Source organism: Phyllostomus discolor, chromosome 3 (genome assembly GCF_004126475.2).
Source record: "Phyllostomus discolor isolate MPI-MPIP mPhyDis1 chromosome 3, mPhyDis1.pri.v3, whole genome shotgun sequence".
In the NCBI taxonomy this organism is placed as follows: domain Eukaryota; kingdom Metazoa; phylum Chordata; class Mammalia; order Chiroptera; family Phyllostomidae; genus Phyllostomus; species Phyllostomus discolor.
The window spans coordinates 91,570,962-91,595,613 of NC_040905.2; the positions used below are offsets into that span (position 1 = coordinate 91,570,962).

Here is a 24,652-nt window from a genome sequence, read left to right on the forward strand (position 1 = left end):
GATAGATTTGTTATCCTGTTATCCCTGGTTCATGTGCTGAAAATTAGAATAATTTGCCCAAACTCACTAACTGGTGTACCCTAAAGGGGACCCTGATCTCCCAACTCTCATCCCAGCACTTTCCCTCTGTTGCCATCTGCCTCCTTCCAGAGACCCGGGGGTTGGGAATGACTCTTTGTGGGGTCTCACCTGGCAATGAATGGAGCCTTCATTTTGGCGTGGTTCTCACCCTCAAGGCCAGAGTTGAAGTTTAAGCCCTCAACTCTGGCCTGCTGAACAAACAGAAAGCTTGGCAGGGTAGCAGACACCCCAAGTTGGGAGTGGAGAGGCCCACCTCCAGGTGTCGCTCCAGGGCTCGCCTCTCCCCTCCCAGGTGCGGTTTCTGCTGCAGAGTGCGGGTGCTGCTTGCCCCCTGAGGAGGCTGTGGGAGTCACGTGGGCTGGCCAAGGGAGGCTTCCTGTTAACCAGTAAAGTCGGGTCCTACAGAGGCATTAAAGGTCATTGTTGTTGTTTGAGGCATTTGTCAGCTTCATTTGAAGGAGAAGAGCCAGCTTGTATGATTTCCTCCCCCAGATATAAAGGCATATTGCATAGCTGACATACCTGGAGGGAGCATTTAGCCCAGCACCTCTCCGCCAAGGCCTCCCTCCACAGTTACCTGGGAGCAGGTGCTTGTCCAGACCCACACTTGCTTCTCTGTCGGACACTCCAGGGCTGGGGCCTGGGCATGTGCATCTTAACAAGCCCAGCAGGTGATTCTAGTGCACAGCCCTAGTTAAGAATCTTTCATCTCATCCATCACCCACCCCTAGTTTGCAGATGGAGATCCTGAGGCCCAGCCATGCTTTCAACTCCCCTGGGGGTCACAGCCCTGGGACCCTGTCCATTGCCCTTTATTGTGGGGCTCAGGGTTGCTGGCCACACGACAGTCATACACCCAGAAGGGAACCTGCAACTTACACCAGGAGACTGGTCTCTCGCCACCACTGTTAACAGAAATTACATTTCTAAAACTTGACAAAACCACTGGAACTTTGGAAGATAATACACAAGGATTTGTTTAAAAATTGTCAGGGAGAGGAAGCCCAGAATGGGTATCGCTGAGCATAGTCCCTCCCTCTTATCACGCTCCCTGACCGTGAGTCTTCTCGGTTGGTGAGAGAGGCGGGCTGGTGGGGGTCGCCAAGCAGTAGGGTTAGCTGTTCCTCACTGCGCGGACTAGATGCACGAATGTCTCACTGTGGGGACGTGTGGGACGAGAGAGCTGGACAAGAGAGCTGTGCAGTCCTCCCTGGTGTTCCGAATTTCAGGGTAGGCCAAGTTAGGAAGAAGTGGGGTGACAGAAGCATGTCCCCGCCGCAGGTGGCAGCCCCACCACGTCTAACCTCTGTGTTGCTCCGTGCAGCGGAAGGCCGGCCCAGCCTTCCTCCACGTCCAGCAGCGGGAGCTCCGACGACGCCATCGTTCCATCCTCCAGCAGAGCCGCCGAGAGATGGAGCCCAGCAGCCGCCCTCGACCCCGCCTTTAAAAACAAGCACCACTGTCACAGACTGACATCGCCATCCTGAACCCCAAGTTAATTTCCACCTCACCATGTCCTCGGTGTCCAGCTACTCTCCTCTAGCCATTTCTTTGAAGAAGCCCCCCTCTGCCCCTGATTCCAAACACCTCAGCTCTACCCAACCCCCCGGCCCTCAAAAAGAGTCCCAGGACGCACCTGGGCTGGACCTCCAGGGGGCGGCCGACCCTGCACAGGCGTCCTCCGACACGTGGAAGAACGAGCTGGCCGCAGCGGCGGGTGGAAGGACCACTGGTGGAGCACGGTGCAGCCGGAGAGAAAGAGCAGCGCTGCTTCCGAGGAGACTAAGGTCGAGGAAGCCGGTGGCGGGGAAAGAGAAAGGCGGTGGCAGTGGCAGCGGCGGCAGCAGCCAGGCGCGGGCGGACCGTGGCCAGCTCCAGGGACCCCCCTCCTCCGAGTACTGGAAGGAGTGGCCCAGCGCGGAGTCCCCGTACTCCCAGAGCTCGGAGCTGAGCCTCACCGGAGCCAGCCGCAGCGAGACGCCCCAGAACAGCCCTCTGCCCTCCTCCCCAATCGTGCCCCTGGCCAAGCCCGCCAAGCCCTCCGTGCCCCCGCTGACACCCGAGCAGTATGAGATCTACATGTACCAGGAGGTGGACACCATTGAGCTCACCCGGCAGGTGAAAGAGAAGCTGGCCAAGAATGGCATTTGTCAAAGGATCTTCGGGGAGAAGGTGAGGGATTGGGGACTTGGGTTTCTTATCTCTCTTCTTTGCTTAGAAATTATTAGTAGCTGCAGGACATTGCCATGACCCATGAATTAAGTGACCACAGAGCATAGTGGGCTGTCGCTCCCAAACATCTGGGAAGGCTGGCTGGTGGATGTTTTCATTTGTTGCATCCAAGTCAGGGACCAGGTTCCGGGCCAGACCTCCTCACCCACTGTGCTCCTTCAGACCACTCAGTGACACTGCGAGGGGGCCAGTAAAGTTGCCCTTTGACAGCTAAGGAAAGTAGGGCTCAGGGAAGTTAACTAAGTGCCTGAGCTGGTGGGTGACTGAACACCAGTCCCACCTCTGCTGTCCAGTGCAGCCCAGAGGCCCCTCTGCAGGCTGTGGTGGCCAAAACAAGATCTGATCCCAATGTGCAGAGAACACGAAGGCCATGTAAAGAATAACTGTACCTTTCTCATAATTCAATAGGCGCTTGGGTGTTATCTAGCCAAAGGTGAAGTGGCTGGCCCAGGAATGCACGGCCAGAGGTGGCCAAAACCCTGAAAGCCCTTGTGTCCACGCCGTCCTTCCCTGGTTCCCAGCGGTGCGTGGATGAGCCCGCAGGCCCTTTCTGTTCTTGCCACTTCCTGGTAACGAGATTCTGGATCATGGGAATTCACCAGGCCTATAAAATACAACATGACCAGGATGCCCCAGGATCGTTTTAAGTAATGGATGCTGAGCATAATGAGAAGTGCTCCATTCCCTTAAAAGGCAGCCACCCTGAGAGGCACGTGGCTGGGGCAGCAGTGGCCCCCAAGGGGGCTGCCTGCCTAGCTCTTACCCCCCACCCCACTGTCCTGCCTCCAGGTCTCCATTTGCAGTGTTCAGTGCTGTGAACCCTTGCAATATCTGACTATGATCTCTTCATCCTGGTTTTGCAAAAGGTGATGGGAGGAATAGAAATGAGGATGAGAATTTCAAGTCCCTTGAAATTTCTAGTTCAGTGTTGTAAAAATATCATTTGAGAACATTTAAATAGACATTTGTGCTCATGCCTTAAATTTAGCAGACTTATAGTGTTGAACCTTGTGTTGGCCCATGAGTGCAGTTTATTCTGGAACTTGAGAACTTTTCAAAGAGTGATCGGATGCAGCCCCTAAATATCTCTGGCTGCATCTGTGTCCTGTGGGGGGTGTTTGTGCCCATACATATGTATGGCCATATGTGAGCATAAGAAAACTCGGGAATGTATGTGCAACTTGTCCACCGTCTGCAGTGAGTTTTACTCCCCGGCTGGCTCCCCCGTTGCCACCAGCTCACCTCTGGGCCAGGCCCCCACCATAGAGCAGGATGTGATCAGAGAGAACGAATCTTTCTAAATGCCGCCTTGGCACAGCACCAGCAAAGGAGACTGGCTTCCAGCATCCCGCCAGCATCCGCCGCCTCTGCCTCTAAAGGGGTCCTTGGCTCCAGCACCTCAGCCTTTCCTGGCGCCACCAGGCAAAAAGCAAGATGGTTTCAGTGTTTCCTCTTCGGTTGTCAAGACGACAACCCTGCAGCCCTGGCAGGATGGGGACCCCACCCCTCTCCCGACCTGCCTCTCCCAGGGAGCTGAAAGCACTGACTATAAGTATGGCTCCCAGTGCCTGGGCAGCAGCCCACCAGTGACCTTGAAAAGCTTGTTCACCCACCCCAGGCTGCCACAGACATTCAGGCAGTGGTTCTCTGCTCCGCCAGAAGCGCTCCCTGCGTGTCCTCAGACTCTCACACCTCCCACACTTTTCTTACATATCACTAAAACGTTTCTGCAGCCTCCCACTCAGCCCTGGGTGCTGATGCAGAGGTCTTTGTCTGCCACCCCAGGTGCTGGGCCTGTCCCAGGGCAGTGTCAGTGACATGCTGTCTCGGCCGAAGCCATGGAGCAAGCTGACGCAGAAAGGCCGCGAACCCTTCATCCGGATGCAGCTCTGGCTGAACGGCGAGCTGGGCCAGGGCGTCCTGCCGGTCCAAGGGCAGCAGCAGGGCCCAGGTGAGGGCGGCCCCAGGCTGCCGCAGGCGCAGAGGAGGGGCACCTGTGCCGGGAGGTGGGCGGCCCCACAGCACTGGAGGCAGAGAACTGTCCCTCTTCCTCCACCACCTGTTGCCATGGGGCCACCTTTAGTTTTTAGGAGCAAGAAGATTGTGCCTAGCTAATTTTATAAGCAGCAGAAAATGAGTTATCAATTAAGAAAACGCTGTTTATACATAAATATAGGTTAAAGTCAAGTAGCTAAATCAGGGAATCGGGAAAGAAAATCAGCCACAGGCACAGAGGTGAAACATCATAGCTTCCGCCTGTCCCCCAGCAGCACTCTGCCTGCCCACGTGGACCCTGTGTTCTGGCCCCTCCCCATTACCAGCGGGGAATCCTCCCTCAGGCCTTTGGGACCTTATGCTGTCCCCCCTCGCTACACTCAGTGCATTAGGAAGCTTTAAACCCTTGGGGTTTTTTCCTGATTTAATTGTACTCCTTTTTCTTGTTTAGTCCTCCATTCGGTGACATCACTACAGGACCCCCTGCAGCAGGGCTGTGTGAGCTCAGGTAACTAGCTGGTTCCTCTTATTTTTTATGAAATGCCACGTATGTTTCCCTGTCCTCTGGTCTGCAGCGGAGAGACTCAAAGGATCCCTTGTTCCGTATCAGGGAGCTGAAACCCTGCTGTCCTGTTGGCAAACTGCTTTCCTTGTGCTTGTATTTCCTGACAGGGGGAGAGGTCGACAGCTGAGTGTGGAGCTCCTCCAGCGTTGACTTGCTCCTCGCTACATTCGTTCATCAGTCTGTCGACCTCTAGATGTGAAGGCCTGTATTCAGGACTGAGGGCTATGGTTTGAGTCCGGGACGGATTCTGTACTCGGGTCTTCCATTAATAGGAGGGCACAAGGCATGGTCAGGGTAGGGGCAGCCGAGTTCCTCTGGAAGACCCTGGGCTGCCTTCACGCAAGAGGGAAATGAAGGCAGGTGGAGCCGTAGCTCAGTAACTGGACAGACAGAGAGTCAGGGACACTCAGCAGAGTGAGGCTGAGCCTGGGGGGTCCAGCCTGGGAGTAGTTGACAGAGGGCGTGGAATGTGGGCAGAGACAGCATCTGAGAACTCCGAGGTCCTTGAGGTGGCACTGGTGCCGTAGGGCCCCCTCACTGTAGCACTTGGGTGCAGCCAGCCAGGCTGGTTCACATGCCCACGCTCCGCTCCTAGACCCCTTTCCGTGTCCTGCCGGGGCTCCCACACGGGCAGAGCTCTTCTCACCCAGCTTTCAGGAACAGCCAGCATCACGAGCTGTTCTCTTTTTTTTGTTTCTTTATTTTTCTAAACATCTTGATTAGTCTCCATATCCCATTGATTCATCGAAAACACAAACAAAGCTAAGTGAGGAGCGCGAAGCCTGCCAGCCTGCTGGAAGTTTTACGAGGGAAAACATGTGTAGTGAGGGAACAGCTGGGCGGCGGCCGCTACTGCTGCAAGATGCCAAGCCCACGCACAGATGCAGCCAGAGCGTGTCAGTTGCAGCGAAGTTCTTGGTTGGGCCTTTTTTGTTTCGGGTGTCCCATTCTGATTCGGACCGGAATGGGGGTTGGAAGGCTGTGTGTTGCCCAAGCGGTAGCTGTCTTGGCTGCACATCTAAATGGAGTGGTTGGCTGTCTGAGGAAGGCTCAGGTGGACTCCCTTCTCCCTTCTTCTGGGCTGGCCAATTTGATTAGCAAGTGCTGGAGAACTTGGGCAATATTCAAAAGTCAGCTGGGAACATACTGGGCGCCGTTGTTTGTACTCGAGGTTTGCAGGCGTTTGCGTGGAAAATCCACCTGGCCTCTCGCTCTCACAGAACACTGACCGCCTCTTCAACTCCCAGAGACCGTTTGCCCCATCAGAGTCAGAGCCAAATTTGGCAGAATGTGACTAATGTTTCTTAAATCCAAACCCCTTGTTCCCAAATAAAACGGGAAGGCCCCTGCAGTTCCAGGTCACTTAACAATCGATGCCAAAACCTTCTCCGTGTCCGGACAGACTGGTAAAGAACGGCATTTTGCTTTTTACTGTGTGGTGGCCGATCGCCGCCACCACTTGGGAACTCGCCCACAACGGTCACTCTCCCGACCTTAGGAAAGCGCACAGGCTCCTGGGGGGATGCAAGCGATATCTGTAGGGTATCAAATTACTTTATAAAATGAAGTGAGGTAACTCTCAAGGAGCCTGCAGGCTGGAGAAGGGACGAGGGCAGAGGCAGCGAGCCCCTGGGTGGCAGTGAGCGCTGCAGAACTTCCCAGTGGCTTCTGTGGACAGAGTCTTCCCCGCAGACCCCGGTGGAGTGCAGACCGCTCACCTGGCGCACCCCTTTGGTGGCCCGTGGGAGGGAAGTCGTCAGTCGAAGCAGTAACTGTGGGGCCTGGAGAAATGTGAAAATATTTCTATATCCTATAAAAATACAGACTTTTAAGTATCTTCATGGTAGCTAGGGAGAATTTTGTCTGGATTAAAAAAGTCTAGAAAATGCTTCAAAATGGAATGAAAGAAAGATTATCGCACGATGGCAAGATTGTGGCTGGTAGTTTTCCTTGTGTGAAGTGTCTTTACTGTCAGTGTTCTCCTTTCAGGAGTGTTTCTAAAAATTAAAGCAGCTGTGCTTTTCAGCAGGTGGAATTTAGATTCAAAAATAGAATTTTAATGATGATAAATCATTGGGATGAATGACTGTAAGAGACTCCAGAACCTTCCTTGACAACTTAAAAAACAATGTCTCTGAGGAAGCATCAGCACTGCTCCCCCAAAAGCAGGGGAGTAAAGCCTCTGGTCCTAGGATTCGCCAGGATTCTGAGTCCCTGTTCTCACCATGGCTACCTCGGAATCCTTCCAAGAAGCCCCCGGCCCCAGAAGGGGGCTGTGTCCTTAGCAGCGGCTCCATGAGACCTCTGCCCCAAGGCAGCTCGGTTCAGGAAGGTGATTCCAGCGCTGGGTTGGTTCAGCCCTGAATGTTGGTGAGAAACACGCGTGTCTGAGAATCCAGGCCATCGGATTGGCCTGGAGGTCAGTTTAGACTCCCAGGTGTAGAAGGACTTTGGAAGACTTGCCTTCTGTCCATTGCCCTTCAGTAAGAGCTACAGATTTGTTGCTGAGATGGTGTGGACCTAATGGGCTCGGTGCTTGGTTACCATGGCGATAAGGTGCCCCAGGAGTGGAATGGCCTCACTCATCTAAACAGCAAACTGCTGACACAAGAATCTATTTTCCTCACTAAAGAATTCCTGTCTGGCTCTTTCTGCCCAACTCTGTTGCCCTCGGCATCTCCATTTTCCTTAATGATTTGTATGTCAAACTTGCTGATCAGTTTTATGATAAGGAGAGAGAAATGAAACTGAAGTTTCGATTGCATCATTTTTTTCTTCTTGGTGGATATAACCGTTTCCGAATGCCCCTCTAATGATCTGAGCATTGGGGTGATGGCCTTGGGCATTAAGGAAAGTTAGTGCCATTTTCAGCTAGTGACCTGTGCTTTTTCTTGGAAGCTGTTGTGGCCTTGGAAAATAAGGACCATGAAGGGTTCTGTGCCAATCATATGAGTAACTTTTTTCTTAAAGTTTTTAAAGAAACTTCAGATCAGCTAGCTCTTCGTATATATCCTGGTAGTCCAGTTTTCTACAAACATTTTTACGCTGGCTTCTTTCAAATTCCCAGTGTCCAGTGTTGGGGTGGGGGTGGTCAGTGGTTATAGACAGGGTCTCTTTGATCTAACAGGGCAAACATACCTGAAGGCGGAGTCACAGCTAGCCCTTTGGGGATCGGTTCTCTAAGTCTCCCTCTTGTTTGCCTTCCACCCCAGGCATCACCCCTCCCTGGGTTTCCTGAGCACTGCTCAGCAATAGCAATGCCTGGGGGGAGCGCAGGAAGCACTTACACAGGAGAGGGAGGGGCCTAGCAAGGCTTGTGTTCTCTGAGTGTGGCCTGTAGTTATTGCTTACCAGTCAGTGGTGTTTTTAAAGGGAAGAAAACCTTGAGCTATAATGAAGGGATGGGTGGGTGTGTTTGTGGGTAGGTACATGGGTAAGTAGATATGATCTAGTAAACCACTGGATTTTTTTTTCCTTTTTATTCCTTAAAGCTCATTTCATATTCATAGTTCCTTGGTGTGATTAATCTTTTTGCCTCTAGGGAAGGAAGAAGACAAGAGACAACTCTAAAGGGGGGTTGGGGGGAGGAACAGTGTTTGCTGGCTGCCACCTCCATCGTTACAGACAGAAATCTGATAGAGGAGCTGCCTGGTGCACTCAGCTCTGCCACTTTCTCACGTGGGAGCCTTCCATTATTGCAGCCAACAAGTGTGCACCCCAGCTTCCGGTGCATCATTGCAAGCTGTACACGCAAAAGGATAGCCCCTTCTCCTCAGAGTGGTCATCAGATGGCAGGCTTTTTCCCAGCTTCTCATTCAGGAACTGCAGGTTCCAAGTCTCCTCCGCCCTTGGAGAACTCCCTGTTGTTATTGCTAATGCACGGAGTGTCAGCTGCCTCCAGAGAAGGCAGTTGCTGCAGTCCCTCTAACTCGGTGGTCCCACGTGCGCTCCTCCCTGACGTGCGACCACAGGGCTGTGTGCCGTGCAGGCCTCACAGCGGAAACTCTAGTGGCCACAGCCCCTCCCTGCGAGGGAGAGGCCAGTGCTCCTCTCACTGCGCGCCGTGGCTCTCGCCCTGTGCCGCCGACAGGACCCCGGAGATGTGCCCAGGGTTTTGGTGCTCTGAACTCTGCATTCGGGTTTGACTCGGCCTCCTCAAATAAGCAGTTAGTTACTTGATTTCAGGGACTAAACCAGGGTGGGGCATTTGGATGCCCTGCTAGGAAACAGAGGGGCCAGTGCACCCCTAGAAAATTCCACAGCACTTTCTAAAGCAAGCAAAACCCTATTCAATGCCTTAGACTAGCTTTCATCCTAATAAATCAGTGAAAGTAACTATTGTTTGTTTCCGAAAAGAATTACCCAAACCTTTGTTTATTTTGAATAGTAGAAAAGGTTTGGATGTAACTGACTTAAACGTTAGCCGTAGACAGCAGAGGACAGAAACGGGAAAAAAAAAAACAGGAAAGTGCATGTGAACTAGACAGGGGCCCTCCCTAAGCAATGGCCGCTGCTCGCTGTTCGGACGGGGGTTCTCCAGTTTCAGGAGAACTGAGTCACCTCGTCATTTCCTTCTTTCTTAGTTGTAACCTGCACTAGGGCTTTTTTCATCACGAGTGCCATAATAAGGGGATCTTCTACTCTGGGGTCAGAAAGGACAGGTTTCTGGATTCAGATACAACCTACCTTCCTGTTGTCTATTGTCGCGTATGCGTCGCCACTGCTCTGCAGGTAGGCCCCTTGGCACTGAAGGCGCCCCAAGGAGAGAGCCGAGGGCAGGGGCGCGCCGCGGAGGGCAGAGGAGTCAGGAGGAAGGGGGTCATTCTAGAAGGAGAGCTCTACAGATACAAAGTTCGCCAACAGGGAACTGTCGAAAAAGGTAAAAACATTAGAAGCCTGGAATTCAGAGGCCTTTTATTTTTCTTTTAAAGTGACAGTAGGAAGGTGGATTGTGGATGAAGTTTGTCTTTTCTTTATGTGCAATACTGTTGCTGTGGCCCCTTAGTCTTGTGTATTAAGAAAAGTATACGCAGCAGACAGAAGGGAGGGTCCTTGCTCTCTAAGGGCAACCTCTGTAACCTGCCCGTGGTGGCGTTGGCTCCCCCCAAAGCTCTCCTTCCCCCTGTGGGAGCTCTTTCTTGAGAGGAGATGAGCCTTGGCCAGCGGCTGGTGGCACAGCTCACTGGGGTTCTCACCAGTCCCTCTGTGAAGAGAAAACAGGACAGAAGCTAGAAGCTGAAGAGGGTGTTTGGGGTTCTGAGGCGAAACACCTTGCCTACAAACAGAGCAGGTGGACCGCCAGGAGCTAGGCTGTGACCAGGGAAAGGGCTTCCTCTGCTTGATCATGGAGAGGCGGACGCAGGTCTTGAGGCTCAACAGGCGGCAGCATGGCCTCTGCTGCACGCAGTGCGGACACCACCTGGCACACTGAGGCGACGCCAACAACTGCAAATATGCCCCAGGCCACCCAGGTGGCTAAGGAGAAATTGTCTGGCGCTGCAGGGTGGGGCTTGTGGGGCTCGGAAAACCTTAGCAGAGAAGCAAAGATGGCACACGGGGAAGGATGTGTATTCGTCGGTGGGCTGTGATGACCCAAAGGGCGGGTTCTTCAGCCCCACGTGGAGAAAGACCTTGTTCAAGTGGAGAGAGGGATGAGGAGGCTGAGTTGGGAGGAAGGACTCTCGGCTCAGGCAGGGGTTAGGGCATATCCCCCCAAGGGTCTTGGAGGGTCCTTTTCACCTCGCTGCAGTGTGGTATCTTACTCTGCCACCAGTGAGGTGTCTCCTTGGTGCCTGCCAAGGTGGTCCAGGAAACCATGCTCTGTGTATTTATTTCTAACGCTTCAAGAACAATGAGAGGCAGCCCATACCGTCCAGCAGCCCCACGAACAGCCTCAGAGGAGGGCGAGGCAGTGCATGGGCAGCCTCCGCCAAGCCTGCCAGCTGCAGGAGTGGAGGATGCGCTTGTCAGGAGTTCCTTTGAAAGGTGATTGGTCGGGATGACCTCCCAGTATTCCCTATGTGTGGACGCTGCTTCGTCAGCTCTCCCTGCCATCCCCGGCATTTGTGGGATTCACAGTGGGGACTGTTCATGTGATCCTGAAGCAGCCGCCCTGCAGCATCAACACAGGAGGGCAGAGGGAGAAGGGAGGCCTTTCACACCTACTACGCCGGGGTGGGACAAGCGAACCCATCCCCGACCCAGCCTGTTCTCCCCTGGAGAGCACAGCACCTGCAGACCCTGCACAGACACACCCAGGCGGCCGGCCACTGAGCAAGACGCTGCTCAGTGTCTTGTCTCAAAGCAGCAGGTCGTCACAATCCCTACGAAAGGCTGCTCCGGCGTAAATCAGCCCCCAAAGATGTCTATTGCAGGAGTGAAATTTGTTGCTGTGCCTCTCAAAAAAAGGAGAGAGTTAGAATTAAGAAATTTAGATGACTGATTTTTCCTATTATTTGTGGGGGTTTTCTAAATAGAAGTGCACCATGGTTACAAAATGCAAGGTTTAAAAGGGGGTATATATTTTTAAAAAATATGTCACCCCCCACACTCATCCGCCAGCCCCAGCCACCCTCCCCAGAAGCGACCCTGCTCCCCACTTCCCACAGAGCCCTGGGTCTAGGCGTTCGTCCCATGCGGAAGGTGCATGCAGGACCCAGGCACTGGGCTTGCTTTTCTCACCCGGCAGTGTGCAGTGGACACGTTACAAGGCCAGTGCGTAAGGGCGTTCTTCCTCTTCTCACAGCTGCAGGGGATTCCTGTATCTGGACGTACCATATTTTATTTAACCAGTTACTCATGAGAGAGGTTTAGATGGATTTTCACAGCAAAGCATGAACCGTCTGGCCGTAGCCAGCACACGTGAGCAACAGTGAGACACGGTGGTGCCCACATACTGCCACGGGCTCGCCCCGCCTCTGCCACCAGTGACAGGGTGGACTTGGGCAAGTAACTTCACCTCCTGGGGTCTCAGCTGCTTCTATAAGATAGGAAAAATAAAGTACCTGTGTCCGAGGCTGTGGGCGGTTTAAATGTGTTTATGTATAAAGCTCCCAGGGCAGCGGCTGCCACTGCAGCCACTCCCATTACATGTTTGTGCACACGCAGATAGCTGTAGGCTAATGTGTCCGCACAGGCCTCGGTCTGGAAGACAGAAAAAAAGTCCAGCCACCCAGTCCCTGGGTGGAGATACCCAGTGCGAACGCTGTTGGGTGGCTGCTAGCACCCAGGGCCACTGAAGGACCTACACTCAGCTCCCCAATTCCTGGCCTGTCCAAAGTGCCGTCCATCTTTAGGCATCGCCTCTCCATCTACCATCCCTTAAAGTCGGCCCAAAACCTTGGCCTTTAAGAGTAAGACGGCAGGTCATCGCCCAGGCCATTGGGGCAAGCTGGTGTGGAGCCAGGCCTTCTGGTCTGAATGTAGGAGTGACTCTCGGCTTGGGTGAGTGGCAGCACCATCCCGATCGAGTCCTCTCCGTGGCTGGCTTTGCCTGGACCTTCGGTGCTGGCACGCCCTAGCTCCCCTTTCAGGGAGGCCCCAGCCGCTCCAGCCACAGGCCTCTAGACGCATCTCCTTCCTCTCCCTTTTAAACTCTTTGGAAAACTGAATTTACAGTACATTGCGCATTTAGTACAGGAGGCAAAAATAGGTCATAGGAGCAAATGAGGACTTCAGCTTTCAGTGGTCTGGTTCTAGAGAAGGGACAGCGAAGCTTAAATGCCTAAAAACCCAAAGGTAATCTTTAAAAGGTGTTGGAATGCAATGAGAAAACTGGCAGTGTTGCATCGTTTGTGTGCCCTGCACTGTGCTAATTAATACCTTTCATCCTTAATCAGTAAGTGGGCATGATGTCCCCCGTCTGACAGATTGAGAAAACCGAAGCTCAGGATGAGAGGCAGTTTGCCCCCCGTCTGGAAGCAGGTGGGAGAATCACACATGGTCCTGACACCAGTGGCCTCATAGCCATGGAGATGTCCCAGGGCACCCAGGTCCAGGCAGGTCATCACTCAGCCCTGAGGACTTGATTCCCCCATGGTGGGTGAAGGGGTGGTCCTTGGAACGACACCGAGAAAAGTCTCAAGGCCATGTTGCAAAACAGGGCACAAAATTGGATTTAAATTGTAAATGGACAGATAGCAAAAATCAAATCCAAGACAGAACGAACAATGAACAGAAAACAGACACCTCAGTTGCCCTGGGGTGCAGCCTGGTGTCTCCTCTGTGGAGCCGGGCAGGAGGAGGGGACAGAACCGGCAACAGCTCAGCGGCAGAGTCGGACTATCGAGTTCTGCCCCAGAAAGGGTTTCGTTCGCGCAGCCTGTGAGGCAGGTCCGTGCTGCTTTGCAACCCCTTCCCGTCTAAATCCCAGGAAAGCGCACAGGGGCCTGAGGTCCTTCCTCTGCTACAGGATCGTGCCCGTTCACTGTCATGGCTTCTCCCTGCCTGTGGCCCTGCGCCGGCCCAGGACCCCAGCCTCAACCCGGTGTGGACTGGCCCGGGGGCCCCACTCGGGCTGCCCGTGAGGGTGAGGAAGGGGACCCGGATAGACCAGAGCACCCAGGAGGCCCCTCGCTGACTTCATCTTGATTTCGTTTCATTCTTCCCTTTGGAACTGGGTCCCTAAATATAGCCAGAGTCTGAATTGGCAGATGTTGCGTCTGTCCTTTACAAGAGGACCAAAATTAGTCTGTCATTTGGCTCCTAAATAAAGCAGCCAAACTGCCTTTGTACCAACTTCTCAACGAGAAGAGACTGAAGTTGTAGCATTTCATTTGGTACTTTCTCAGAAGCCCGAGCAGCCCCCCTAAAACCAGACAACTGAGGAGAGAAGACACTTAGAGTCCAGAGGGACAATGCCCCTCAGCTAGACCCTCTCCTTCCCGAGTCACCCTCAGTTTTGTCCCATGCAGTTCAAACACCTCACAAAATTGGGAGGAAGGATCAATACTTGGCAGAAATAGCTCTCAGCCAGCAGCAGTGGCTCCTCTGATTTGGGGAGGAGAACAGCCTGTCCAGAGTGCCGGGAGCTGGGTTAGCAGAGGGGCTCCCTGGGGGCAGCAGAAAGATGTTATAATCAATTACCACATCATAACACTGATGTATGATAATTACTGCATGTTTCTCCTGAGATAGCGCAGCATTTGGCTGGGATGCAGTTCTTTCACGGTCCACTGCCTGATTAATATGCAAATAATAGGCTGATTGCATGATGAATGCAGAAAATGAGTTCACTGATAACGTGAGCACTGAAGCGGGAAGATGATAAATTACTTTTACTGACTGTCCTACATTAAGTACTCTTTCTCAACAATTTCATCACAAATTAAGTAAAGCAGTATGGAGAGATTGGGAGGATGTGTAAAATAATGTACTTTAATAGCTTTTGTGATACCACTGCGGAGGACAGAACGTCACTTGGTCTAATCCGCACGGCCCTGGCCCCTGGGGGGCCAGACCAGTTCACTCACCTGCCTATTGTTGGGAAGCCGGCAGGCCCACCACGGCAGCGGGTTCAGTGTCCGTAGTCAGCCATGGATTCTCCAAGGAACATGCCATCACAGCCCCAGACGTCACCACCCGCACGCCAGGCAGCCTGGCAGTGTTAGGAGAGGGGACAGGCTGCTCTTGGGGTGGACGCTGGAGCCTCAGTGCAGATTGACACTTCGAAGCCTGCTGTCCACTGTGTTCCTGAGAGTTTCTGAGCTGCAGGCCTACAAGGCTCAGAAGGCTCGGAAAGAATACCTCTTAGCCCCTGCAGCTCTTGGACATCTAGGAAAATTAATTCTGCTATTAGGTGTGAGCTGCCTGCCAGGGTGTAACTGTTGGTGAAGGATGGGCAGGTTTGCCCAAAGCCAGAGAGGAACCCTGAAGAGCAGAGGACCGTGCACACAGGCACGCACGCATGCACACTCACGCAGTGATTAATCTTTGGTTACTGCAAAGCAGTTAACTAGAGGGTTGTTTTTCCCCATCTCAGTAATATATATGTTTAGACTGTTTGTATGACATACACTTTCTCCTAACGCACAGGGACACATTGGTAAGTGTTAATACACACAGCTGGTTTGGTAATAAGGTTATTGGAGGTAATTTGAAAGTATTATTTCTAAATCAGTATGGGTCTGTGTAGAAAAGCTGGGAACAGCGTGAGCACTGTGCCCCTGAAGCAGGGCCAACTCTGTCACCCTGTGTCACTTCTGCAACTTTGCCAGACTGAACTCACTGCAAAAGTTGAATTGTAATTTACCACATTTTTTGGACCATAAGACGCACCTAGGTTTTAGAGAAGGAAAATGGAGGGGGGGATTTTGAAGCCAAAAATGTAGTAAAATATTTAATAACATGAATAGCATAATACTTCACCAATGTAAATGTAAACAGAACCCAATGGCAGCATTAATAACCATGGGGGGGGGCATCTTATAGTCCGAAAAATGCGGGTATTTTGAAATATTCCCAGACTCTCCTTTTCATGTGCATATTTTCTTAAGAGCCTATGAGAGATACACAAGAAAAACAATGACACCTGCAGGGGAGCAAATTTACATCCTGAACCCCTCGCAGTGCCCCACCCACAGGTGAGCTCTCACTCAGCGAAGGCCCCAGGACCACGCCCCTCTACAGCTGTCCTGGTGCAGGTCGGTGCAGACTTGCTGAGATCGTTTCCCCCCGTGTGCTTTCCCCGTCTGGGTAGAAAATAGGAAAGTGAAAAGTAACCCCAAGAGTGAGGGAAGCGTCGGGTGGCATAAGATGTTTATGACGGGGGGAGCCCCGTGTCTAGAGACCCCTGAGGGACCGCAGTAGCAGTCCTGGGGCCTCCCTGGATGTGCTGGCCTCCGTCACCAGACCTCCCACCAGACCCCTGCATTCATCACCACTTCCGATGAAACACACCCAAAACCAAGAGCTCGGCCTTTCTGCCCAGAGCGACTCTCCCGCCAGCGTTCCTTGTCCCAGTGGGAGCTCCCCTGACATCCTGATGGCCTAGGCTGGAAGCCTGGCAGCCCACCTCCACTCCTCTCTCCGTCTTACACACCCCCTCCAAATGCACACCCAGTTTCTATTTCCTAAACGCCTGTCAGATTGATCATTTTTCAGTGTCCACAGCCCCTCCCCCTGGCTCATGACTCAGGGCATTCCTTTATCTGCAGTATTACAGCCAAAACCTTGCGTCCAGCTGGGGCCCGCCCTCAACCTCAGACCCGCCTCTCCACTTCCCCGCACCTCAGGTCTTGGCACCCCTCCGTGCCCAACCCAGCCTCACCCTTCAGTGACAGTGCTGGGAGCACCCACCACCCTCGCTACATCCCTGGCCTCGCCCTCGTCACAGGGCCTTTGTGACAGTGACTTAAGGACACCTGCCTGGTTCACCCCTGTGCCTGGACACCAGGCACTTAGCAGTTCGCCTTTCTGAATGAAAGACACGGGCCCTGCCTTCAAGGGGTTTAGGAGTCAGGTCTGGGGAGATAAGCTAGAAATGGCACAAGTTCAATAGAAACCTGCTTTTATTAAACAGATTTCCTTTGTTAATGAAGGTTTGTATGTTGGCTTCTATGTTACTGTAGGAGTTCCTTGGGGTGCGGTGTGCCGCTGAGTTGGCTCTGGCCCCTGGCAGCCCTGCGAATGAGCGGTGTGCACAGCGTCCCGTGCCCAGCAGCCCTGCTCAATGGCCTGCAGCTTCTTCCATGGAGTCAGTCCATCTCCTGTTTGGCCTTCCTCTTTGCCTGCCGCCATCCATTCTTTCAGAGCACTATCATCTTTTCCAAAGAATAGTTCCTTAGGCAGACTTAAAAATGTGTGTTCACGCACATGCACCAGCATCTGCTGTGTGCCGGGCGCTTTCATCTCGTTTTGTGCTAGCCTCGCTTCGGTCCTGGCGGGGGCTAGGCTGTGCGCAGGAGGGAAGTCACTGCTCCTCCACTTACAGAAGAAACTAGAGCTGACAGGTGGCATCAACCCTTCCAGGGACCAGAGAGGGTCCTACCCAGCCCCCTGGCTGCCCACCCCCCCACTCAGGTTTTCCGTCCAGCCCACCCCCAACCTTTCTCAGGTTACTCTTTTCTGCTATTGGGGAAAAGAGAATGATTTAGTAGGTTTGCTGAGATTTTTGGTGATTTAAAGCAACCCCCAGGCTGGCTGAGGACCAAGAGTATTGCCCACCCCAGGCAGCAAGAAGGGGTGGCACAAGCCGGGGTGGGGAGGGGTGTGTGGTGGCCCCTTCTTTGTTGTGGGGGAGCCTCCCCCAGTCTTCTGGAGCCCTTGGGAATGGGACCTGGGGTAGCGAGGCCAGTCCCTCCTCTCCCCAAGGGCATCAGGTGCGAGCCCTGGGAAGGAAGGCTGTTTTGTAGCACGGCCACTGTGGGTGCATCTTCTGATACTCCCTGCTGTGTTGTTAGATCATTCCTGTGTCTCTCTGATCTGGGAAGTATCCAGTGGCATGGCAGAAGGGGGTGGAAAACTCCTGCGTGTGTGACATCTATTCAAGTGTCCAGGTATTTTGTTTCAAGTTCCTGATAACCAGTCAAAATACCACTCACATTCAAAAGTAAAAACCTCTATGTGTTTATGTGGGTTGTGTCTAACAAAGACACGTGACTGTGGAAACGGTGTGGTCCTCAGGGGCGTGAGTGTCTGCTGTTGGCCTCTGAGACGGCGTCTGGGCCCTGAGGAGCCCGCCAGTGCTGCCACCTCCACCGGTGAGAGGTTTGGTGTTTGGAGGTGTTGGAACTTGTCAGTGAGAGGGCCTCGAAATCCTGGGTGGCACAGGCCTGGCTAATTTGTGACTAAATTAGGTGGCTGTTCATTTTCGAAGCCAAGAACCTCTTTATTTCTATAGAGGCTATTTGGCCAAAAACCCTCAGGTGACGGCTCTCTTCAGAGAAGAGCCGCAGGAGCATGCCATCAGGTCTCCCCCGTCCGGCCCAGGGTTAGTGTCTCCATCACAATCTACATCCGAGCTCGGCTGGGAAGCGGTCCAGCCTGTTGTGGCTTTTGAAGCTGTCAGCACTGTCAGCCGGAAAGGCCCTCAAGCTGGGCAGGGTCCTTCCAGGCCACCAGGGCTTCTGTTGGACAGCGAACGCCAGCAACGGGCACTTCAGAACATTCTGCACGCCCTGACACCATCGTGCCGCTTGCAGCTGCCAAGGCTTCTGTCCCATCCGGCCCCATCTATCTCTGCCTGCCTCTCTCTGCTCTCCCTTTTCTCGTCCTTGATCTCCTCCCTTGTTCATGTTCACGTTCACATTCACACATGCCGGGCCAGGGCCCTGCTGCGCCCGGCTGTTCGCTGACGCACTCCCAGCCCAGTCTCCTGCCTTCTCTCTCCCATCCTTCCAGACTTGTCTGTCTTTACGGGCACTTGGAATTTCCTGGTTTGGCACAAGCTCGAAGCCTAAACTATGGACATAATGAAAAGTGGTGCATCAGACCAGCCGCCAGTTAAATAATGTTTGGGTTCTTGTCAGAATGTCACAGAGTACCCTGTCATTTTGTTTCAGCAACTTGTCCTTCTGAATGCACAGTTCGCCTTATGGCATGCCAGCAGTAAAAATGTCACTTACAATAATTACTTTTTGGTGAAAATGCTTGCTGACTTCCTACCTTCAAGCTGTTTTTTACACAGTGGGGAGATAATAAGAAATGACTTTATCCTGACTGCTCAAATGAACACTAAATGGAATTTGGATTATTATTACTGCAGATAGAGGGCTGGGTATGGAAATTTAAACAGATCGGATAAACTGTAGAGATTTGCCTCTGAAAATTATGGTGGGTGTGCATTTTCAGTTGGCTTCTATTGAAAACTTAAGGCAGCTGTTGTTTGCCTGCTGTTTTTGGAATGTAATATTTTTCATAATCCTTGTATAGTTCCTGAATGGCTTGTGTGTTTCAGAGGGCCTTGAGTCCCTCTCCCTGCTTTCTGTATCTTACTGACCAGGCGGCTCTTATGCAAAATTCAAAGCCTTACCAAAAAATGAATCCACACGAATCGCTTTTTAAATGTAACACCTCACTGTTGCTGCCAAAATTGAATAGATGGGACGTTGGCTGGGCTTTTCGAATATGCAAATTACCTATTTTCAGTTGTTCCCATCCTACACACTGCAGACTCTCTAAAAACAAGGTTTGTGTCTAATTTACCTTCACTGTCTAGCAGAGTGCATGTCACAGAGTAGGTGCTTTAAAAATGTTTGAGTGAGTGAGTGAAGAGAAAGCAGGCAGGCTGCCGTGCACTGCAGTGATTGGCAGGCGAAGGACGGACAGAGGCATGGACGCTCTCCACCGCTGATCTGACACAGATCCTTATTCCATCCATTTGACCCGAATAAGTCACATTGCTCTCTGAACCAGTCTCCTCACCTGGAGTGCAGGGTTTATATTTCTGCCTCAGCGCTGTTACGGGAGTTGAGTGAAACTGCGTCAGTACCCTTTGTGCACTGCCACATTCATGCATAGTACTAAATGCACTGTGTCCCTCCCCTCACAGTGGTAGTAGACTGGCTTTCTGTGGCTCACCATCAGGTTTTTGGAACTTGTGCAGGCTGGTATGTGGAGTGTGGAGAAACTATGTCCAGTCGCATCACCACTAACAGCCGCACGGATGCGGGCATCAACCCAGCTGTATGGGTGGGCTGCTTAGACTATGGAACAGCTGGCTAGCTCCTGGCTGTGTAGCTCTGGGCACAGTATCTTATGTCTCTCAAAAGAGGGAAATGGCCCTGGCCGGTGTGGCTCGTTGGTTGGAACATCATCCCATACACCAAAGGCTGCAGTTTCTACCCCAGTCAGGGCACATGCCTGGTGGCAGGTGTGATCCCCAGTCGGAGTGTGATTGCGAGGCAACTGATTAATCTCTCTCTCTCTCTCTCTCTCTCTCTCTCTCTCTCTCTCTCTCTCTCTCTCCCCCCCCCTCCCTCCCTACCTCTCCCCTCCCCTCTCCCCTCCCTCCCTCCCTCCTTCTCTTTCCCTCTCTAAAATCAATAAACATGTCCTCAGGTGAGGGTTTAAAAAAATAAGAGGAAAATGGATATGTCTGCCTCACGTAGTGAGGTTGTCATAAGGGTTAAATTAGTTCATTCCCACAAGCCTTATCACAATGCCTGGCACACAGTGAGTGCACAAAAGATGTTAGCTTAAGTAGGAGCTGCTGTTACAAATGATGACAAAATGGGGTTTCTTAATAATTGTCTTCTAATTACCCCAAGACTCCCTGCGGCAGTGCAGCCTCTCCCAGAATGACACCCGTGCACCCAGTTGCCCAAGGCCCAGTGTGGAAAGCAAGCATCATCTCCCTCTTCCTCTGCCCTCCCCACGTTCACTCCACCCCAAGTCCTGTGGAAGCTACCTCCTGAGTCTCTCTTGAACCTGTCTACTTCTCGCCACCCCACTCCCTGCCCTCCTCCAGGCCACCGTCCACTGTCCCCAGACAGCACCACTGCCCCCTCAGGACCTCCTGGACCTGACCTTGCTATCGGCAGGTTCGTTCCTCTACTGAAATGGCAGTGCTCTTACTCAATTTCTGACTTTTTGATGTTAGGTCTGTAACATTTGGAACATAAAATTCCTGAATAGTATAATGAATGACAGGTACTAGTCATAATTCAGTACTATGTTTTTAAAAGAGAGAAAACATTAAAGATAGCACCAAAGCCCCCTCCCAAAATTCATCCCTCCTAGAAGTCAACATCCTGAATCTGCCCTTTATCACCCCTGTGCTTGACTTTCACCCTTGCTGTGCGTCCAGGTAGACACCACAACACCCCGCACGGGCTGGCTTCCAACCCGGACACAGACGTCAGACTCTGTTTTGCCCCACGCTTTGCTCTGGGTGCTGGTGCCTGGGGCTCCAGTCCCAGCGTTCTCGCTGCTGTCCGCAGAATGTAGTATGTTGTATGACGGGCCACAATGCAGAGACCTGGTCGCCTGGTGGTAGACACTCTTTACAGATTTTTGCTCTTTCAGACAAGGTCTCAATGCCCCTTCTAGTGCCCACTTTGTGTCACCCAAAGAGAAGCACTGCCCGGGTGAAGGACCTTTCCCCGGCTCCCCAGCACAGGAAGCCAATTCAGAGGCCCTGCACAACCCATCCCCTCGGGGCCTCTCTCTGCCTGGTGTTCTTGGTGCACTCAGTTTCATGCCTCAAGCCCACCAGATGTCTGGAAGAATCTACCTCCCTTTCTTTGCTATTCCTGCTCTTCCCGACTTACCTGGCTGATTCCTGTTCATGCCTGGAGTCTACCTGAAACGTCATCTACCCGGAGGTTTCTCTGACCCCTGGGCCACATGAGCATCTCCCACCACCTTGCTGGTTGCTCCCCCATCTGTCCCCCATCCTGACGCTCATGCCTTTGGGTGCTTCGGTTTAATGACCGCCTGCCCTCCCTATGGTGTGAGCTCCAGCAGGGCGGGGCCACCTCTGCCCATTCACGGCCACAGTGCCAAAGGCCTGGCTCGGCAGGCTGAGAGAATGAGTGAAAAAATGGATGGAATGACACATCTTCATTTGTTCTTCCCACCAGCACTTTTTCCCTAAGTTTATGTTGGAATTTAATTTACATGAGTTTTGGCCATCGAGACATAGAGTAATTCCATCTTCCCCCCAGAATTCCCTCGTGCCCCTTTGAAGTCAACTCCTGCCCCTCACCCCAAGCAGCAACTGATCAGTTTTCTGTCCTTACTGTTTCACCTTTTCCAGAATGTCGCCTACATGGTATCATACAAGACATAGCCGTTGAGACATCACCGGCACCTCAGTCTTGTGCCAGGCATTGTGGGACAAATAGCAATAAATCATGAGGAGATTTATGTTGGATGTAGAGACCTTTATATAACAAATACATTTGATACAATTTAATAACTGTTCTTTTTCTTACCATCAAATTTAGATTGTGTTTCTTAGCAACAACTATACGGCAGGTGTGCTCTGTCTGCATTTTTCGGTCACGGAAGCCGGGGTGTCCTGAGAGGTCAAGAACCATGTTCCGGTTACCAGAGCTGGCTCAGAGAGGCAGCTTCCACCCCCGAATTCAGGGTCTTAGTGCCAGTCGCAGGACTACTCATTTATTTCTTTTCTTAATTATCTTTAAGTACATGGTGTAGAGCAAAGCCTTGTTCTTTAAAAAAAAATATCATTGTAATCAGGTTTCATCTTTTCTGTTGACTAACGTTTCTTGTTCTGTGATGATGCTAAGTCAGACAGGCAAGCACCTGTGCTCCCACACCAGGGACCCGCCACCTTGCCAGGGGCTGTGGGAGCTTGTTAATGGGCCCGGCCTGAGGTGCCAGTCCTGCCCCTGGAGCTGCGGTGCTACTGGAAATGGCTTTCTGAAGAATGACCTTCTTTCCAACATGATGTTCTGGGCATGTGGATTCCTGGTATCTCCAGTGAGCCTGTTTGCTGTTTAATTGGTCCGTGACTATCCAAAAGGGTGTCCCAGCCCTGATCAGTGTGGCTGTTGGTTGGAGCATTGTCCCACAATCCAAAAAGGTTGCAGGTTTGATTCCTAACCAGGGCACATACCGAGGCTGTGGGTTCGATCCCCAGCAATTTTGTATGCAAATTGCTTTTTGCATACAAAAAGCAACCAGTCAGTGTTCCTCTCCCTTTCTCTCCTTCCCTTCACCTCTCTCTAAAATCAGTAAGCATGTCCTCAAGGGAGGATTGGGGGAAAATAACCAAAACATGGCCCAGATTCTGCTTTCTGTGACCTGAGACGATGGTGGCATCTGTGTGCACACATGTCTGTTAGTGAGTAAGAGTCCCCCCAAAAGCACACTAGGCTTCAAGTTGCCTGTTAGACGCAGACTCGGAGTGGAGGTGCAGGCACCAGCTGGCCCAGTGCACTGTAAGGCCCACGCCGGGTTTTGATCTTGAGGGTTTGCCTTTGTCTGCAGCCACGATCTGGAGCACAGAGGGATGCTGGTCACATGTGGTGAGCGCCTCTGTTCTTTCAAGGGATCTTTATGGCAAAAATGCATGTGAGCAGCTTGCTGAGAATGCCTGAAAGAAGGGAATGCACCGCCGCTTGAGTTATTCGGGGAGCTCTGCCTGCCTCAGCCAGCACCCAGAACAAAGCGGGGAGAGCTTGAGGGCAGCGGCACCGAGTGGTTTGTTAGCCAGGCAGCCATGATTTTGACCTTGCTGTAGGTTAAAGGACACAAACCTGAGAAGAAATCTGTTTATCATGTGGGAAATTCATGCCATCCTTGACAGTATACAGTGAGCAAGATGGATGATCTGCCAAATTGGTCCCTCGCATGGGTGAATCAGGGCAAATTTACAGTACAATTCCTTTGCTGCTTCAGATACAAAAATAACATTTGCTGGGTTTTATATCCAGTTGTCTGATGACCTGGAGGTGAGAGAGAGAAGAAATCCGATTTGCAGGATCCACATTGCCTTAAAGATTTATACGGACCATTTCTGCTGTTGCGTCCGTCTCTCTCACATCTTTCACAAGCCAGTGTTGCTTCCTAACCTGGTTTCCCAGGTTGAGGACACAGGTTTATGCGCTGTTGGAACTCTGTTGCAGCCTAGGACAATAAATGGGTTTACCGATTGAATTGCAGTTGTTTTTCTGGGGGGATTTTATCTTTCTAAGTAGTATACAAAATACGCCTGATGTTTAGAATACATTCTTCATTCTTTTGGATTCAAAATAAGTTGTTATCCTGCATATAATATATTCAGCAAAGGGTACTGTCGTTATATGGCCAATTGTAGTTCACTTATTATTTGGTGTTATGTTTTGCTTAATGAAGCAGTGAGTCTTTTGGGGACCACCTATATGCACCGATGTTCGCTGAGTGGCCTGGCCTCATGAGCTATCATCTCTGGGGCCAGAGTGTCCACGTGACAATGCTGGGCCCGGCCCCTCCCACGTGGTGCTGTGCGGTCTCACTGTGTGCCTTGTTCAGTGGGGGTGGCGGAGGGGGATGACCCAGACGCGGAGCCAAAGGTACATTTTACCTTGTGGGCGGAACCGTGGTGCTGTGTCACTTTGCACTTCCTCCTGACACAGTCTTTTTCTGTATCTGAAAATTAGGAACTAGCCAAAAGCCTTTATTCCAGATATCCCAAAACTAGAATAGATGCCAGGTTTTAAGAGTGATACTAAGAGAGAGGCCAGAAGGGACCGCCCACCAACAGAGCTCGGGGTGGCATTCCCCAGTGGGCACACGCAACAGCAGTTCAAAGGCTCTTCTTAAGAAAGAAGCATGTGGAGATCCGACCGCCCGTGCTGGCCCGTCTCTTCAGGTGCTGGTGACAGCGCAGCACGGACACAGCTCGGTTCTCAGAAGCACCTCCTGTGGTTTGACAGGGGGCAGGGCGGGCGCTCCTGTTCTGTCAGCTCCCTCCAGTCTGGCGGCTGGGGGAGCCTTTGGGGGTCACAGTGGGAACCCGCCTGAGGCCCTGAGACTCAGCGCTAGGCTGCCAGGGGCCAGCTTGGAGCTTCAGGTCTCTTTGTCAAGGGTCATCACTGTGGTGACCACACATCATAGGCAGTGCTCATGTAAAATAACATGTCCATTTGTTTTGTCCGGGAAACTGGACAAATCGGTATGTGAGTCACAGTGTAGGCGAGGTGCTTCCGCATTAGAGAGCTGTGAGGCGGCGTTAGGGGAGATCACGACAGTGACAGCACAGGGTTGCTGCCACGTTTCTAACTGTACTGAGTCCTCAGAAACTTTTTCTTTAAACCTGCAGTTCCTCTTCTATTGCTACTTTTTTTAATACCTCGGCCAAAAAACTATAAAACAATTCTTGAAGATCCATAG

At 52.1% G+C, this 24,652-nt stretch overlaps 1 protein-coding gene across 1 annotated transcript in view; it reads left to right on the forward strand.

Annotated features, from left to right (window-relative positions):
• The window catches only part of LOC114496469 (homeobox protein cut-like 1), a 345,941-nt gene that overhangs the window by 295,811 nt on the left and 25,478 nt on the right, over positions 1–24,652 (forward strand). The window contains 7 exon segments of the mRNA XM_028511916.2: positions 1,412–1,458; positions 1,461–1,598; positions 1,601–1,750; positions 1,753–1,886; positions 1,888–2,253; positions 4,099–4,264; positions 4,760–4,816. Coding sequence (XP_028367717.1) covers positions 1,412–1,458; positions 1,461–1,598; positions 1,601–1,750; positions 1,753–1,886; positions 1,888–2,253; positions 4,099–4,264; positions 4,760–4,816 — 1,058 coding nt within the window.